Source organism: Lepisma saccharinum, chromosome 18 (genome assembly GCF_977018435.1).
Source record: "Lepisma saccharinum chromosome 18, izLepSacc3.1, whole genome shotgun sequence".
NCBI classification, from domain to species: Eukaryota; Metazoa; Arthropoda; class Insecta; order Zygentoma; family Lepismatidae; genus Lepisma; species Lepisma saccharinum.
The window spans coordinates 17,452,203-17,469,716 of record NC_139246.1 but is presented as its reverse complement, the minus strand read 5'-3'; the positions used below and the strand labels follow the sequence as shown (position 1 = coordinate 17,469,716).

The window sequence follows — 17,514 nt, the reverse complement described above, 5'->3', positions numbered from 1 at the left end:
TGACAATGGCAGTGTGTGGTCTCGCATTGTCATGGAGCAAAAGCACACCAGTGGACACGACATTCGTCTCTGCAGAATGGCTGGTTTCAGTTTTTCGCGCAAAAGCTTGGAGTAGGTGGTACTGTTTACATTATCCTACACTTATTTCCATCTGGGAAGCAATTTCACTGACAGTAATACAACGGTTCTCCCGTATCAAGTCCTCCACTTCAGCAATGTTGCTTTCCGAGACTGCAGTGACAGAGTGACCTGGACGCAGAGAATCTTCAACACTGGTTATGCCCTGTTTGAACTTCTCAGCCCACTTGTACACTTGTGATCGACTCATACAGTTGTCACCATACTGAACTGTCATGTGGCGATGAATTTCTATCAGTTTCACGCCTTCACTCAACAAAAATCTCACGACACTTCACTTCTCCAGCTTGGAGCACTCCTGTAAGGGTGCCGCCATCTTGTGTAACTGTTTCCCAGCATGCCAGCCCCAGATATGAATAGCTTACAGATGCCTCCACAAAATAACAAACATATAACAATCACGGTCGTATTTTAGAATTTTTATACTACTTTTCCAGTTATTTATTGAATGTACCTTGAATGCTCCACACAAGTCTTTCTACTTGATTTATTTTATATTGTTTTTCTGTAAAGTTCCCTGTGCACATTGCACTGTGCCATGAGGACACATATAGGGGTGCGTGGAGGAATTTGAATTGTTGTTTTAAGTCCACTCTATGCACAGATAAAAAAAATGGAACCTACAGTTTAAAGTGGAATCCAAACTACTATAAACCTCCAATGGGTAACAAATGTAATAAAATATAAATGTTAATATAATATAAAATTATTGTGAAGAAGTTGATTGATTATAGGTGCTCTTAGAGCTGTAAAATGATCAGGAATTCTGGGAATGCCACTAGTCTGTCTCCTGCAGTGTTTCTCATTCTGCATGCATGGACATCGGGCAATGTGTGTTACCATCTATAGTCCTGAAGCCAAAATTAGGCTGCTGTATGTGTAACTCCAATTTTACGTTCCTGGATTTTACTTTTTCCTGCATTATACAGGGTGTACATGATGAACCTCCGGGTTTCGACGCATGTTAAAAATCAGAAAAAAATCAGAAAATAAAGTTACGACAATCAAGGCTTTTGTTTTTGGTGCCATATATGCTCTTTTTTTTGTGCACGTCATGCTTGTCAGTGCTCTCGTCGCTTTTGTGAAAATGGCATCTTCTCAAGAGAAATTGCACGCTGTGGTACGGTTTGCGGAGTCAAAATCAACTGTTACGGTGCAGCGTAAGTTTCGGCGTGTCTTTAACAAAACGTCGCCAACGGACAAAATCATCAGGACATGGTACAGAAGTTTTCTGGAAACGGGGAGTGTGTTGAAGAAGCCAGGGGAGGAACGGCACGTGTCTCCAACAAGACAGTTGAGCAAGTTTGTGATGTTTTCGTCTGCAGCCCGCGGAAGTCGATCAGGCAAGCCGCAAGAGAACTGCAAATGCCTCTTTCAACAGTTCACAAAGTGCTACGGAAACTGCTGCATCTGTACATGTACAAAGTTCAGATTTGTCAAGAAATTAAAGTGGACGACAAGCCTAAAAGGGACTGACTTTGTAAACGATGTTCTTTCTCGCATTGATGATAGCCCCGAGTTTCTGAACATGGTAATGTTCTCAGATGAAGCAACGTTTCACGTGTCAGACAAAGTTAACAAACACAACGTTCGCATATGGGGATCAGAGAACCAACATTTCGTTCAGGAGCACATCAGGGACAGGCCGAAACTGAACGTTTGGTGCAGACTGATTCATAACAAGATTATAGGCTCATTTTTCTTTCGTGAAGACACTGTGCGCTGACAACTATCTGGACATGTCGGAACAGTTTGCCTTTCCGGAAATTACACATCTGCATCCAAATATTGTGTTTCAACAAGGTGGTGCTCCTCCTCATTGGAGTTTACATGTTCGCCATGTGTTAGATGAAACTTTTCCAGATCGTTGGATCGGGCGAGGGGGCCCTATCCCCTGGCCACCACGTAGCCAAAATATCACTCCTCTGGCGGTATGTTACGGATGCAGTTTACTCAACGAAGGTGCCAAACGTGAATGCTTTGCGTGACAAAATTGTTGCTGCTATTGATACCATAAGTGATGACGTGCTGCAGTGCACGAAGTGGAATACTGGCTGGAAATTCTTCGTGTCACTACAGGTGCTCACATAGAAGTGTGGTAATTTTTTGTAAGAAACTTTTTGAGTTGGTCTTTGCAATAAAATTACCAAAAAATGTGCAGGTGTGTTTGTTTTAATTTCACATCACTTCAAAATTCCGAGGTTCATTGTGTACACACTGTACATTCAATATTTATGGTCCAATGTAGCAAAATGCTAGAAAATTTTCCTCGATTTCACATTTTCCCGCATTTTAGTTTTCTCACCTTGGTCCCCAGAAAAACGTAAAATCGAGTTTCCACTGTATTCCTTTACTGCAACTCAGTACTCTTTCACACATTGTAACTCAGCTCATGCGTTTGTCATTGATTGATTTGTTTTATTTCACTTCACTTTTTGGCCACTTTTCAATAATCGTGAAGATGAGGATGAATGGTGATATTATGAAATGGATGAAAGGATAATCACAAACATATTTGGACAGCAGAAAACATAAACTCCACAGAGGATTATACTGTCTGCGAGTCCAGACACAAGAGCCTTGCTAGTCTATAAAAAGCACCATGCCATTAAATAAGAAAGAACGTGCATTCCTGGTGAAGTTGTTTTATCAGAACGCTGCACTGTGAGGTTATCGTCATGCGAAAGGACTTCGAAAGGGGCCCATGACGACACATGGGTTAAGAAAGATGAAGAAATTTGTACATTATTACAGCGCCCCATTTCAACCTGGTGGCGAAAAATTGAACTATTTTTTTTTTATCGCCATCCTCTTCCCCATGGTCTGCATAGTGGATTCACCAAATTTCAGAGTTCCACGATGCCTCAAACAGGCTAAGAGGGCTCCGAGTTGGATAACTTTAATTCTGGCCACCCGGTACATACAAGTTAAATGTTCAAGTTTCATGTGAACATAAATTCACAAGAGAGGATGACCAATCAATGGGTGCATTGAACAAGCAATTTAGAAAGACACAGGAAAGAGGCAAAAACACGAAAAACTACAACAAAGCAAACACAAAATAAAACAGTACTTACTTATTTGAAACATCCAACACTTCAGTCACGGTCAAACCAAACCTCTTTTGAAATCTGTGACCAGGGGAGGTTCGTAAACAGATGAAATTGATGAGGTCATACAGAGATACAAAGAAAATCAATCCTAAAAGTGAAAGCCAAACGCCTCTTGTGATAGAAATACGATCTTCGGGGTCGAGCACAAGAATACTTCCTGCAGCTGTGCTTAAGGAGCCTAGCACAGAAGCCAAAAGCAATGATCCTGCCAAAGCCATGTTGATTATTTATTTGGTAACCTGCAAAGAAAAACCAAGAGCGTAAAACACACAGAAATCCAAGATCAGATGTATTGGGTCGGTGCATAAGTTCGTAGCGTTTTATAACATACGTTAACAGGAATACAATAATGAACACAAGTACACAGGTGGTAAGCACCATTGTCAATGACCATCTGCCAACGTTGGGGAGGAGTTTGATGCCTCGCCTGTAGAACTACTGTGTTTTCAGTATATTGCATTAGCCCAGTACGCAGCACAAATTGTTTTTGTGTTGAAGAAATCAGTTAGCCAAGTTTCAAGAGCAGCTTCATAAGGAAATACTTCCTACTGCTGCACTTGATCCTCGGTTAAACTCAAAGAGCAGGATGTGCTGGAAATGTTCAACTTTGTCCATTTGACACTCCATCTTGTTTCATCCACAAAATAGACTAAATGTGCTCAGAATTAGAATACACTGTGTTTTCACGAACACAAAACTACAAACTAAGATATAACAATGGAATAACGGACAGAACTTTTGGCAACGCAGTGATGCCAACCCATAACAAAACGCTATGAACTTATGCACCGACCCAATACTTAATCTATCATTTACCATGCAACATTCTAAATACCTTTCGTTGTTGCGAACTCCCAAGGACTTTAACTCAACAGTCTACATGTGCATGATGCATTTATTACAATTACACAATACTCATGTTTTTATTTGGGTGTAAGAGGTGACCCGTTTAGCAGACACCCAAATGTCAACCTCCCTTCCATGTAGTACACCCTGTATTGCATTTTGGAGACTAGCATTTGGACTTACAACCCGTATAATTTCACATGGGGCTCATATTGTGTTGGCCTTATATGGGTGTGACTGTCCCTTCACCCATCTCACGTTATCACAATTCATCCTTGTCTTTGTGATTAGCCAAAGCTCGGAGAAAAGTGAATCGATCATATCTTTATAGATATAATAATCCGTGTTTTTTTCTACGAAGAAAGGTTCCTGTACTCTTGAAGTTGGTTTGTGCTTGTGTTCATCATAAGAACTACCCAAACCCTTGTTGTATGTTCATAAACAACCACCTATAAATAGGTGCTGGTACGAATTACTGCCAGACAAAAAGGCACTGATAATAACAACAATCTTGAGGTTTTAAGTCCTCTTTATGCACAGATAAGCTAATCGAGACTGGACCTACGATTTAAGATGGGATCTGAACCACCATGTGCCTTCACCGGGTATCAAACCCAGGTTTGATCCGGGAACTTGGTTACATGGTGATGACATTTCCTCTGCACTATCAGGGAGGACCAATAATAATAATAATGGTCTATTATTACTAGGGCCCGGGACTTTATGTTATAACATATTTTTCATTTGGCTTCGGATCTAATATTGGGACGAGATCTTTACATATCTGATGAAAATCAGTCGAAATAGACAAACTTGACAAAGCATATTTTGACATATTTCACCAATTTCGCATTTTTACAACATATTTCTTCAATTTTGTTGTAATAAGACATATTTCTGTATAATTTCGTAATTCTCTCGCACATAATCGGTTATTTCATATTTTTTCTTCGTAGCTTTAGCACAACGGATAGTTCATATTGTCGATAACAGGATATGGAAATTACAGAGGACGAAAGGTGCCGTCCTTTCTTAGTACAGAACAATAATACCTCACTTTTTTTATCCCGCCGACAATTGATAGCCATGCAAACATTATTGAGGAAAAATGTTCTCTCATTGTTGCACGGGAAGTAAAGAAGTTTCGTTCTCATTTCTTTGCTTTTTTAGCTTTTCACAAAAATCAGTCAAAAGTTAAATTAACGTTCGGTACATTACAGCCCCTACTCTACTCTATCGGGAATGGGAGAAATTCTAGAGTACTGTTGTGAATATTTTTGACTTTACTGGGAATATTTCTGCATTTTTCTGACATATTTGTAATTTTTCATGACATATTTTCCAATTTATATACATAATTACATACATATTTTATAGTTTTATAGGCCATAAAGTCCCGGGCCCTAATTATTACTTTAATCAGAAGACTCGTGCTTAGCAGAACAAATCTTATTATACTGGGCTTAATAGCAGTTCTGTCTCTAGTTTTAGCAAATGGTTTTGATGTATCTATTTTAAGAATAAGGAGATTGCAAAACGATTCTTCATAATAAGTACATCATTATGAAAGGCATGAATACGTTCAGATCCCTCTTTGATAGATCTGGGAAGCTTTCTCGTAAGTGAGGTCTGTAATTTACCGAGGTCTTTCCATTGAGGTTCTGAAAGTGTGGATTGAAGCCTGTATGCCAAAGAGCTTCATTTCCCACTAGATTACCTTCACAACTGCTGAACTAGGATACAAAATCTTGCTTTTGGAATTGCTAGGAAGCTGGGTTTGGCAACTAGAATATGCTCAACTTTGCTACTGACTTCTTGGTTCGATGCTTGCGGCACACACACACGCACACAGAACAAATTTTCTCTCAAGTTGATTAATTACCAATCCATGGACAAACTGGTATTTGGATTTTGAATTATCAGAGAAGTACTTATCTGTAATATTTTCTTTGTTCTTGTAAAAATTACTCTGTAATATGAACTAGAACTCTTGATGATCATAAAATACTCATTATATTAATTTCAAAAGCAAAAAAATATACAGGGTGTTCGTAAAATACTGGTACCATTACAATGGTAATTACATTGTAATGGTACTGGCACTATGGAGCTTGTGATTTGCTTAAAGAAGTTAATTTTCAGCATGCCATAAAAGCACTGTATGCAGATAGGGCATATGATAGGCACAAGTTTTTTAAATTGTGTAACGAATATGATATAACACCCTGTATTTCATAATTTATAAAACAATCATTACATGAATCATAGTTCAAAAATATGAAGTAAATTGAACTTCTTGCAAAAACACTGTATAAGGAAACTATTTACATGTGCACAAACCCGTGCTTGTGACAAGTAGCATGCGACACCAAAACTAGTAACCAGGTAACAACTTGGTGTCTAGTCCAGAGGCAAGAAAACCTTGAAATCTAGGTCTGTAGGAGCATTATAAATTGAATTTTCAGTATTCCAATAAAACAACATGTCATTTAATAATGAAGTCTATTTTCCTCAAACCATCACAACAAGTGTACAGTTCATATGTTTCTTCAAACCTCTGTGAGAGCATTGTGGTGTTAATATTGTTATTTAGCATTGCTTTTAACGTGCGCAATAACAGGCAAAACTAAGGAAATGATCGCCAGACTTTGATTTGAGTATACGTGAAGCAAAATCCAAAGTTGCAAGTTGGTGAAGTATCTTATAAGGGCAGTAGCTTGGAGTAAGTGTTCCGTTTTATGTCGTGAGTTCAAGTCCTGCTGCTGACAGTTTTTTTTACCACGATTTTCACATTGATTCTTTTATTTTGCACGATCCTAAAATATTTATTAAAAATTGTTGCTTTTTATATCGTGAGGTAGAGATACTGTGTAAAAGTTGCCTACAAAGTATGAATGTTCAATGATTTTTTTTTTCTTCTGAGAAAAAAAAGTGTACAAAGTGGGTATCAACTATTAGTCAAAAGATACGTGCAAAATGTCAACTAATTTTTCCTAATTACATAACCACATAGGAGTTATTTATATTCAATGTCGTATCTTCTGTTCTGTGAGAAAGGATATTTATTTATACTACGTATTATCGTTTTCTGTTTTGTGCAGTCAATGTGTTTTTAAAAAAAGCCAAATGTGTAGTAGTCACTTTCCCCTTATTTGTATTTCCATGTAGCAATGCAATGAACGCACGTTAGTTTCCGTATTTACCAGTGGTCGGAAGTAGCAAGCTACTTGTAGCATCCCTACTGTAGCCAGCTACAAAATTTGTAGCTGCAGCTGTAGCAACGCTACATTTTTAAAATTGTAGTTCTAGCTGTATCGAAGCTACAAAATTTTTGCTACAGCCACACTTCTTCTCAAAATTTTGAGATAAATTTTGTATTTTTAGTGGAAATGTCCATTATCGGATAATTATTTTATCTTAATAGCAGATATCTAAACAGTTCGGATATCTGGATAATCATTATGTTAATGACAATTATCATCCTTGAAAGAGTAAAAAAAAAAATAATCACCATTTACATGTTTTTAGTTTAAAATACTGCCTACATATTAGTCCTTTAAAAATAAAATAATTATTATCAATAAAATTATGTTTATATGTACACATAAATAATTCAAACAAATTACATTTGTTTATTGTCGTAAACATGAACTTGGTAGCATCCCAATTGCAATACTCAGATATGAAAATTGAATTGATATATAGGCTACCCAACAGTAAAAATAAGTCACAGAGGTAACACTGATATGAAAATATATTGAATGACAAGTATTATGATAATAAATAACAGATTCTATTATCTACTAAGTACAATTACTAATGACTTCTTTTGAATATCCATATGGCTGTTTATTGTTCAATGCAAAAGTAGCGAGCGAGGTAGCGAGTAGCAGACAGGAGTAGCATAACGAGCTACTTTTTGGTAAATGTAGCTGTAGCTGAAGCAAAGCTACTTTTAAAATGTAGTGTTTTGACCGCTGGTATTTATAATGTAAACAATGAATTTTAACAACCGCGTGTGCCTTATTGTAGTTCTACCACCAAGCAAAATTTGATTTGAATTTAGACATCTAGATGACCGGGTGTTCGAATTCCTTGTGCCAGCATTGCCAACATACAATTGTTCGATGCCTAACCTACGGTCGGTGAACCTTCGGTTATTTTTCACATTTAAAAAAAAAACGGTGTTGGTCAAGACTGGTGGTTGGTTGGCTGACCAAAAAGTTGACCAGACATTGAAAAAACAACGCCTATTACACACAAGTTCAACTCAGATGTACAGTTTCATGTTACCCTTATTGCAAAATTTTGCCCTTTTTGATAGCCTTTTACAGTTGGCAGCATTGGAAATCTACAAAACCACAAGGCTTGCTGGATATAAATTTTATTAGCCCAATAAAAATTTCCTATTCTTTAAAAGTACACTACACACTTTTAAAACAAGTCAACATGCTCTGGTACATATTAGTTTCACTGTACCTTGATACGAGTACACTTCTCCATTGCCATGTGCTACTCACTTGTCAAATCAACTCCTCTCTTGACAAAGTGAGGGATGGGAACAGAGGTACAAAAATAAAATTCGGATGCCAGCCCCATATCTTTGAAGCCAGCTTCTTCTCAGCAAGTGTGGTCTACAAAAGCCATGACTCCAACTAAGATAAAGCTCCACAATTTGAAATTTGATCTTAAAACATTTAATTTATTAATACAAGATTGGATTAAAACTAATTAATGTATGTGCCACAGTGATATTCCTAAACTGGTAACAGCACGAATAACTAACTATGCAATACATTATAATCAGAGCCCAGGGACTTTATGTTATAACATATTTTTTATTTGGCACCGGATCGTGTACTGGGGCGAGATCTTTACATATCTGATGAAAATCAGCCGAAATAGACCAACTTGATGAAACATATTTTGACATATTTTACCAATTTCGCATTTTTACAACATATTTCTTAAATTTTCTTGTAATAAAACATATTTCTGTATAATTTCGAAATTTTCTTGCACACACTCTGTTATTTTATAATTTTTCTTCGTATATTTAGTGCAACTGATAGTTCATATTATCAATGCTAGGATAAGGAAATTACGAACGAAGAATTTAAAAGCAGATGCAGTCTTTTCTTACCAACTAAAAATAGAACAATAATACCCCCCTTTTTTATTCTGCCGACAATTAATAGCCATGCAAACATTATTGAGGGAAAATGTTATCTCATTGTTGTGCAGGATTCTGGCTTCATTTATTACTCCACCCCCACCCTAGTCGATCTTCCCTGGAAGATACTGAAACCTGTATTATGAGAAATTCGAAAGTACTATTGTGCATATTTTTGGATTTACTGGGAATATTTCTACCTTTTTCTGACATATTTTTAAATTTTTATGACATAATTACATATATATTTTACAGTTTTATAGGACATAAAGTTCTACACCCTAATTATAATATATGGCTGACTCTACCATATCACCCCAGATTTTAAAATTTGGCTAGCAAGAATGAAAAAAATTATAATAGCAAAAAAGGAAACACTGCTCTACCTTTTGAAAATCTAGTATCAAATCTTTTTACATTAAATTTTGTGTTCAGAAAAATATACACCGTGTCCATAAATATACTGTCATACTTTAAAGTGGTATTACATCGCTTTGGATAATCGTATTGAAATGAAATTGTTGACATTTGAAAGAAAAACTCAAATATTTTTGTGCATGTCAACAATGGACAACAATATCAGCAATGGACAACAATGAACGAGATCAAACATAGAAACTGAAATAAATTCACTCCTGACAACAATATACGATGCGGGTTCAAGGTTGGTTATTTAGCAGGCAGGCAGGTTACATGTGAATGTTTTCCTTTAAAAAGAAGATTTAAGAACGTAGTTGGTGTGTTTTATCATTCCACTCAGAGTTTGGTGAAGGTCTTCTGCAATTGGGCACCAAGGTCACCTGACTTGACGGTCTGTGACGTTTTTTTATGGGGTTACATAAAATATTGTGTGTATGTACCCCCATTGCCTCAAAACCTGCAAGAACTGCAAATTCGCATCACTTCTGCAGTCCAGTCCATCCCTGTGGATATGTTGGAGCGTGTGTGGCATGAATGGGAATATCGCCTTGATGTCTGCAGGGCCACTCATGGGGGCCACATTCAATGTTTATGAGTTGTAAAATAAAATATTTGAGTGTTTCTTTATGGACACGCTGTATTTGTATTTTCGCTTTCAAGTACATTATGTATAATTTGGTTAAATGGCTGCTAAACCTGGTCACAGAGCACCTAGTGATTTATTTTGGCTTCTTGTTTCAGTGGTTCTCAACCTTTGTGACACCACAGCCCAGTAAATTTATTCCTTACAAGTCTATGTCTTGAACGCAAAAATTTTACTCCGTTAATACTTTTCTGATTTTTAAAGTCTATATGTAAATTAATATACACCCTTAATTAATATTAATATATCAAGTATGGTATAATCATAGTTCAATTATGTATAGACTTGCTGTCAAATATAAAATTTTATTTAAATTAGTTGTCAACCCCTGGAAGCAACGGACCTTTTTCAGGCCCAACTGTTGAAAAACACTGGCACTAAAACTGAAGCAAATAAGAGAAAAAAAAACTATTAAAGAAATCTGGACTGGACCTACAGTTTGAAATGAGATCCGAAGTACTCTGCCTCCACTGATTGATTGATTTGGTGTTTTAAGTCCACTTTATGCACAGTAAGGCTAATTGGTACTGGACCTACAGTTTAAAATGTGATCCGATCCACTATGTGTCTCCACCGGGTATCAAACCTGGGACCCCTTGATTACAAGGTGACGACGCTACCACTGCACCACAAGGGATCTGCCTCCACTGAGGATTGAACCTCGGACCCCTTCTTATTACAAGGCAACAGCATTACTTTACTCCACTCCAAAGGCCCATTCATGATTATGAAAGGAACCTTCTATGAAAAAGCCGGCCTTTTTCCAACAGTACTTGCAATTTGTTCTCTGTGAATTACATGCTAAATTAAATCTTAATCTCTGATGAAGTAGCAAACGATCGTGTTAAGTATAGAGAACATTCAGACCGAAGCCCCACGTGACAGTGGGGGGTGTCACATTGAAGTGACAAGGGCCCCTTCAGTCTAAGCAAGCATCCACCACATATGCACGAACAAGTCTGAAGCGACGTGATCCACGCCATTGAAGGAGTTTTCAAACTGAAATCACAGATGACAAGTGACACAGACACCTTCAGTATAAAGCAAAACATTCAACGTGCATGCAAGAATAACCGAAGCGCTACCATGCATGCCATTGAGAAAACAGTATAGTCCGAGCAACATGCAAGCGACATGTATAGCTCGTCACACTTCAGTTTAACAGGCTGAATGAATTACTGAGGGTCTGCTTCCAAGTAACACGTGTCACTTGTAGCTTTCGTCTGAAAGTTCATGGAGAAAACTGTACAGGCCAAGTGACAAGCGACACTTGAAGCTTATGTTGCTGCTTTGGTTCGAAAGGTTGCATTTACTTCTAAGGGTTGATTTCCAAGAGCCACGTGTCACTTCCATCTCAAAGCTCTGTTAAACAGGACATGTACACAAATTCATGCAATGTGTATACTTCTGCATATGTGTTGTGAACAATAAAGATTTTTAATTTTCCTGAAACATCGAATATTTTGATATTAACATTTGTTTCATATTTTATGACCAACATTTAAATTGAGACACAAAGATGCAAAAGGTTGTTTTAAGTCCATTTCATGGTCAGATGTTCACATCAGGACTACACGTTAGTTTTAACACTAGCTTACCACAAACTTACTTACCGGTATGGGGCCCACAGGCCCACATTTTTTTTTTTATCATTAAAATTCAAGAACCGTTTTATTATTGAATCACTGCTTCCTTTTCTGATGATATATGTACAGTAATTTATTAATTATAATAATTACAAAAATTACTATCATTAACAAAAAATAATAACCAATTATTGCATGAATATCTCACATATATTTTATCATTCACTAAAACTCACAAAATCCACAATATATTTTTATTAATGCTTTTTTGTTTGTAGAGGTGCAGCTGTTAATTAAATATAATAATTACAATAATTACCATTATTACCAACCAATTGTACACTGTCACTGGCATGAGTGTCTCGAATGAGACACATTCAAAGATGGCACCCGATATGCCCACCAAGAGCATTTTGCCTCTTAATTACATTACATTTATGTTTTTGTAAACAAAAGTAATATAGAAATATTGGGAACACCCTAGGGAACAATGTGATTTATTTTCAAAAAGTTTAAAAATCTAAAAAATAGTGGTGGGGTGATGGGCCTGAGAGCTAGGGTTAAAATTGGATCTGAACCATTATGCAATATACTATGTTTGTTGGGATTGGCCAATATCTGTCTCTTGGCTGCTACATCATGTGAATCTTTTTAGCTAGTTGTAAAATATGTCAATACAAACCTGTAAACTCATAACAGTAACTTCAAGTGGTAAACTTTAGTAAAAAGCCAAAATTTTCATTTTTTTTTTTTAAAAAAAGCTGGCTTAAGCTGGCTTTTTATCGAAAAAAAACCCATCCATTCAAAAAAGCCTGCTTTTTTTGTAACTCTAGCTATTGGCTTGTTTTTAATATGTGTAGTTTTGTGTTGCAATTTCGTACAAAAGAAAATGCGTCTCATGCGGAGAACAGCAGCTAATTTTTCTCCCCTGATTGCATGCCGTGCACACCCTTTCGTTGCCTTCTCTGTGAAACCGCCGCACCGCACTCATCTTTTTCGAGACTGACCGCCACCATGCCCCCCTATCTTGTTCCGTATTTGAAAATCGCCTTGTGCTTTTGTAACCACAAGAAATGTATACTTAGCTTGGTTACATACAAATCAACTGTATTGTAGGAAAATTAGTACGTATAACACCAAATTATGTACAAATGAGGTTTAAGTAACAAGTTTTTAAATTATATTTTGTCTGGCTCTACAGACATTTATGTACAAAACAGAATTAACAGAACTGAATTTACGTACAAAGCAGTCTCAACTTTATTCTCTTGCTTTTATTATGTATCACTTTATTTGGAACTCTAATGTAATTGCTAATTACATCCAGAACTCACAACATGTATCTTTGACAATTATCAGAGTCCCAGTATGTTCTGAAAGTCACATACTACAAGGAAAAGCTCCTTATTCCATTATGGAACAACCATAGTCAATAGAAATAGGCCTACCTGTGGTTACAAGCCATATCAGGTCTCGAGCAAAAAAAAAAAACCTTCGAGTCTTGCATGGAAGTTCACAAAAACTTGTGTCTAAGATGACCGGAAGCCAAGAATGCCAGTTTGCACAAGCTACATTTCAAATCATAACTTCTCCAGTAACTTATACATAGCAAAGCTTTTAACTGTGATAATTAATTTCTCCAAGCTTGGAACTAACTCCCTCAATCATTTCCAGTGTCATAAAACTTTTCTTAAATATCCCTATAAAAACTTGTGAAAAATCATTAACCATTCGTAACTGTTACCATTAGCTCAATTCAGAGTTTCGCAAAGTATTATTTATCAGAAAAAATATCATATAAAAAGTATCTGGGAACATTTACCAACTGTACCCCCATGAAAATTGTCTGGATTTTTTTTTAATCAACAGATTTCAGTGATTTACGTTACACAAAATTAGTTTTAGGGTGCGGAAAGCACAAGTAAACCACGATTTTTGATCCCAAAGTATAGCCCATGTAAGAATATACCTCCAATCCCTGAGTACTTTCATAGTATTTTAGTCATAAAAATCTGTTGGATGCATGTGCAAATGATAATGCTATCAAATGCAGCACTCCTTACTATTTAGTATTTATGAAATGGTAGGCAATGTCCTGTGTGGCTATGAAGCATTCAGGCTGCACTGCCTCAGGTTAAGGTAACAGAGGTAATTTACTCATAACGCCAAGCAAGAGACATTCATACACAACGTAATCTTCATAAACCATGCATTTCCACTTTGTAGCAGAGTACAGCCTTGGCTACCAAATAGCTTATGCAAGCATCTTCACTTCGTAGTGAGCAACCATCCCTTGTTTGCTGTCATATTGGGAACATACTACTGCCATGAATTCATGCTAGGCCCAATGAGGCATCGTGCTTGAGTCACCTAACCTTTGAAAGCAATTAGGGACGCTAATTTAATGCTAGAGACCCCAAATCTGCCCCATCTAACTTTCTGAAAAACAAAATTTTTCACACGTGAAGTAGGTCCCATCAGTCCATATCCAAGTTGTCATTATGTTATTGTAAACATGTATTTTATTGTATGTTGTATTCGGTAAGCACAAGATTGTGTTCTATGTTATTATTGGACATGTTCTCATGTGCATAGTGCAATTCAAGTACATGTAGTTGTACCACAGGCTGTTTTCGGGTACACTCACCTCACTTAGTACTCCAGCAAGTTTGTTCCTTTATACAGCATATTTGCTGATGATACACTTAAACTACTAGTGTATCAATATATGCTGTATGAACACACATTATTACTAAATTCGTTGTCAATTCTCTGTAGAGTTCTTGCCCATGTGCATATTTTCTTACATAGCAGGAAGTAGTTCGGCGAAGCACCACTCTCCAGTGTCACTTGGGTTCAATGTTAGCATAAGCATAGGCATTGTGCCTAGGCTTGCCCACCCTCTCAGAATGGTTGGGAGTCTCCTGGAATCAAATTCACTCTCCAGGTCTCCAGACAAACTTTCTTATTTTTGAGAATGGCAAGTTTTAGTATTATATTTTTTATCCTTTTTTTCTGTTTTTTTTGTATGCATCAAGTTTTAGTATTATATTTTTTATCCTTTTTTTCTGTTTTTTTTTGGTATGCATTTGGTGAGTTAAATAATTTGTTATTACATACCAAACAACGAAACCTCAAGACTTATTTATTTCCCTCCACCCAATTTTGCTTCATTATGCAGATTTAGTTCGTAGCATGTATTCACAGTACCAAGACCACAAACAGATAACAACTCATATTCAGGGCATTAATCTTCCAGAACATTTTAACGTAAAAGTTTGAAGGTTGTAACGAAATCTCCTGGAATTTTATTCTTTAAAGTTGCCAAGCCTAATTCTGCCTCAGTTCTTTACTGGCCAGTAACTGGAAAACATCGCTAGGAGTCCCAGGCTAGAAGCAATGGATAGAAAAGAGGTCCAACCTAAAGGGGAACGACAAGGAGTAATGGCCCACTCAGGGTCATTACACTTCCATCACGTGTTTATTGACGTCACTGAAGGAAAAGGCTGTGTTGTTTGTTGAGACAGGAACAAAGTGTTGGCGTAGCTGCTGAATCATTCAAGCTTCAACTTGTGTAGTGACCTGTAGTGCATATGATGTGTCTGTGTTCAACAAAGGGACAGCACCACATTTTTACCAGTTACTACCCAGGTACTCATTTATCAGAGACTGTGAACCCCAGAACCACTACATGGAGGGGCATTACTCGGTACCAGTTAGATATGCCGGAGACACATTTAACTCGTTTATTTTCAAATAAAATTCATTTCTACTTACCTCATATGCATAGCGGAACGTTTTTTAAACTTTGGATCACTTTTTTTTCCATGAAAAAAGCGTTATTTTTAACATTATAATTATTTATTGGTCGTTGCTAATTCGGCGGGCAAATCTTGAGTCACGTTGTCTATCGTCAGCTGATGTGCAGTTTCCAAACTTATGAACTGATAAATGCCACACAAACTATTCACAAAAGGCTTTTAAGATAAAATTGATCCACAAACCATTCATGGAAGGTTAGGTTGGGTTCAGTTAGGTTAGGCAAACATAGAAAATTGAATTGGAAAAAAAAACGCTCACACGTCATCTTGTAAAACTACCGCGTGGTTGTTACACTAACACTTATTAACCGAAAAATGATTGTTATTAATCCACAAACCATTCACGGAAGGTTAGGTTAGGCAAACACAGAAAATTAAATTGGAAAAAAAAAAAATCCCGCTCACACGTCATCTTGTAAAACTACCACGTGGTTGCTACTCTGACAGGGGGTTACGTAATCGAACGCACGGAAGATTTGATTCACGTAGTCGACGATAATGGTGGCACGAGCTATCGTGCAACGGAGATACATGAATGTCGAAAAATACCTTATTTACAGGCAGAATAAGTTGCACGATTCGAAAAAACACTTTCCCCAGCTTCAGAAAGTCCACAAGAACTAAATTCCGTAAGTACTTTCTCGTCTTTTCTCCTGTAAATTTCAAGAAATGTGTTTCCGGTTTATCTAATCGTTACCCATTACTCCAGCAAATTTGAATTTCTCGATGGAAAAGTGTTCGGGTATTCTACATTGGAAAATATATTTTTCTCTGAAAGTATCAACAATAAATGCACTTTCTTTTTCCCATGGTAATGGGACAATATGCAGATACCTCTTTGTATCTTCACGTCCCGGACTTGCCTGCGTGGGGGTTTGATGAATTTCAAATTTCGTGAAAATAAAAGTTTTTTCTACTGCAGGCTTATAGCCCAATGTGTACTGAACAAAGCGAGGTATAATATAAATTTTTATTTAATTGCAAGTGGACTTTAAATTTCCTACTGAAAATATATCCGTAGTTCCCATGAACATGCTCCGTTGTTTAAAGGTTAATGCATTTAGGGACATTGTTACAATGCTAAGAGCCCAAAACCTCACCTGGCTAACATAACTATTGCATTCAACGAAAAAATACTCCTTTGCACTACACACACATGAAGTAGATAGCAGCAGCAGTCTCAATCCAAGATGATGCTCGGAAACAAAGAATCATACAGGGATATATTTAAGGTAAAAATCGTTCTTCCGAAAATATGCAGTAAGTAATCATTATGACTCTGAAGTGTATGTTAAAAGACATAATTAGAAATCAATCATGTCAAAAAAGCCTCTGCATGACGATAAATTCGGAATTATACACTTGGAACTTGAGCCACCCTAATTACTTTTTTGAAGCTTCGAATTTACTTTCACAATAATTTCCGATTGTTTAATTTTGAATTTATCATGGTGCACAAGCATATTTTATGTGGTTCAATTTTTAATTGTCTGTTAAGACATACCGGGATACCACTTCCGTATAGTGGAAACACGTAAAAATTATTTCTTTCGTACCTTTTTCCATTGGTAACGTACTATTGTGCATTGCGGAACATTTCTTTAGGTGTAATAATGAATTTGTAACGATAATAATGTGTATTTCTTTACTTTACAAGTACTTACTGTCCTTCCTTTCTTCGGTTCTGTAAACACAATATGGTTCATTGCACGTCGTGATTCTGTTTTGTCAATTTTAAGTCTCTATGCAGTGTTTCCAACCTTGTGAATGTAAA

The 17,514-nt window shown here is 36.7% G+C and overlaps 1 protein-coding gene across 2 annotated transcripts in view; it reads right to left on the bottom strand.

Annotated features, from left to right (window-relative positions):
- Positions 1 to 17,514, bottom strand: part of LOC146002426 (TLC domain-containing protein 3A) — an 88,847-nt gene that overhangs the window by 33,163 nt on the left and 38,170 nt on the right. For both annotated transcript variants that reach the window (XM_083140251.1, XM_083140250.1), the window contains exon 2: positions 3,216 to 3,490. In XM_083140251.1, the coding sequence (XP_082996377.1) occupies positions 3,216 to 3,469 (254 nt within the window). In that variant the 5' untranslated portion in view covers positions 3,470 to 3,490. The remainder of the gene's footprint in view (positions 1 to 3,215; positions 3,491 to 17,514) is intronic.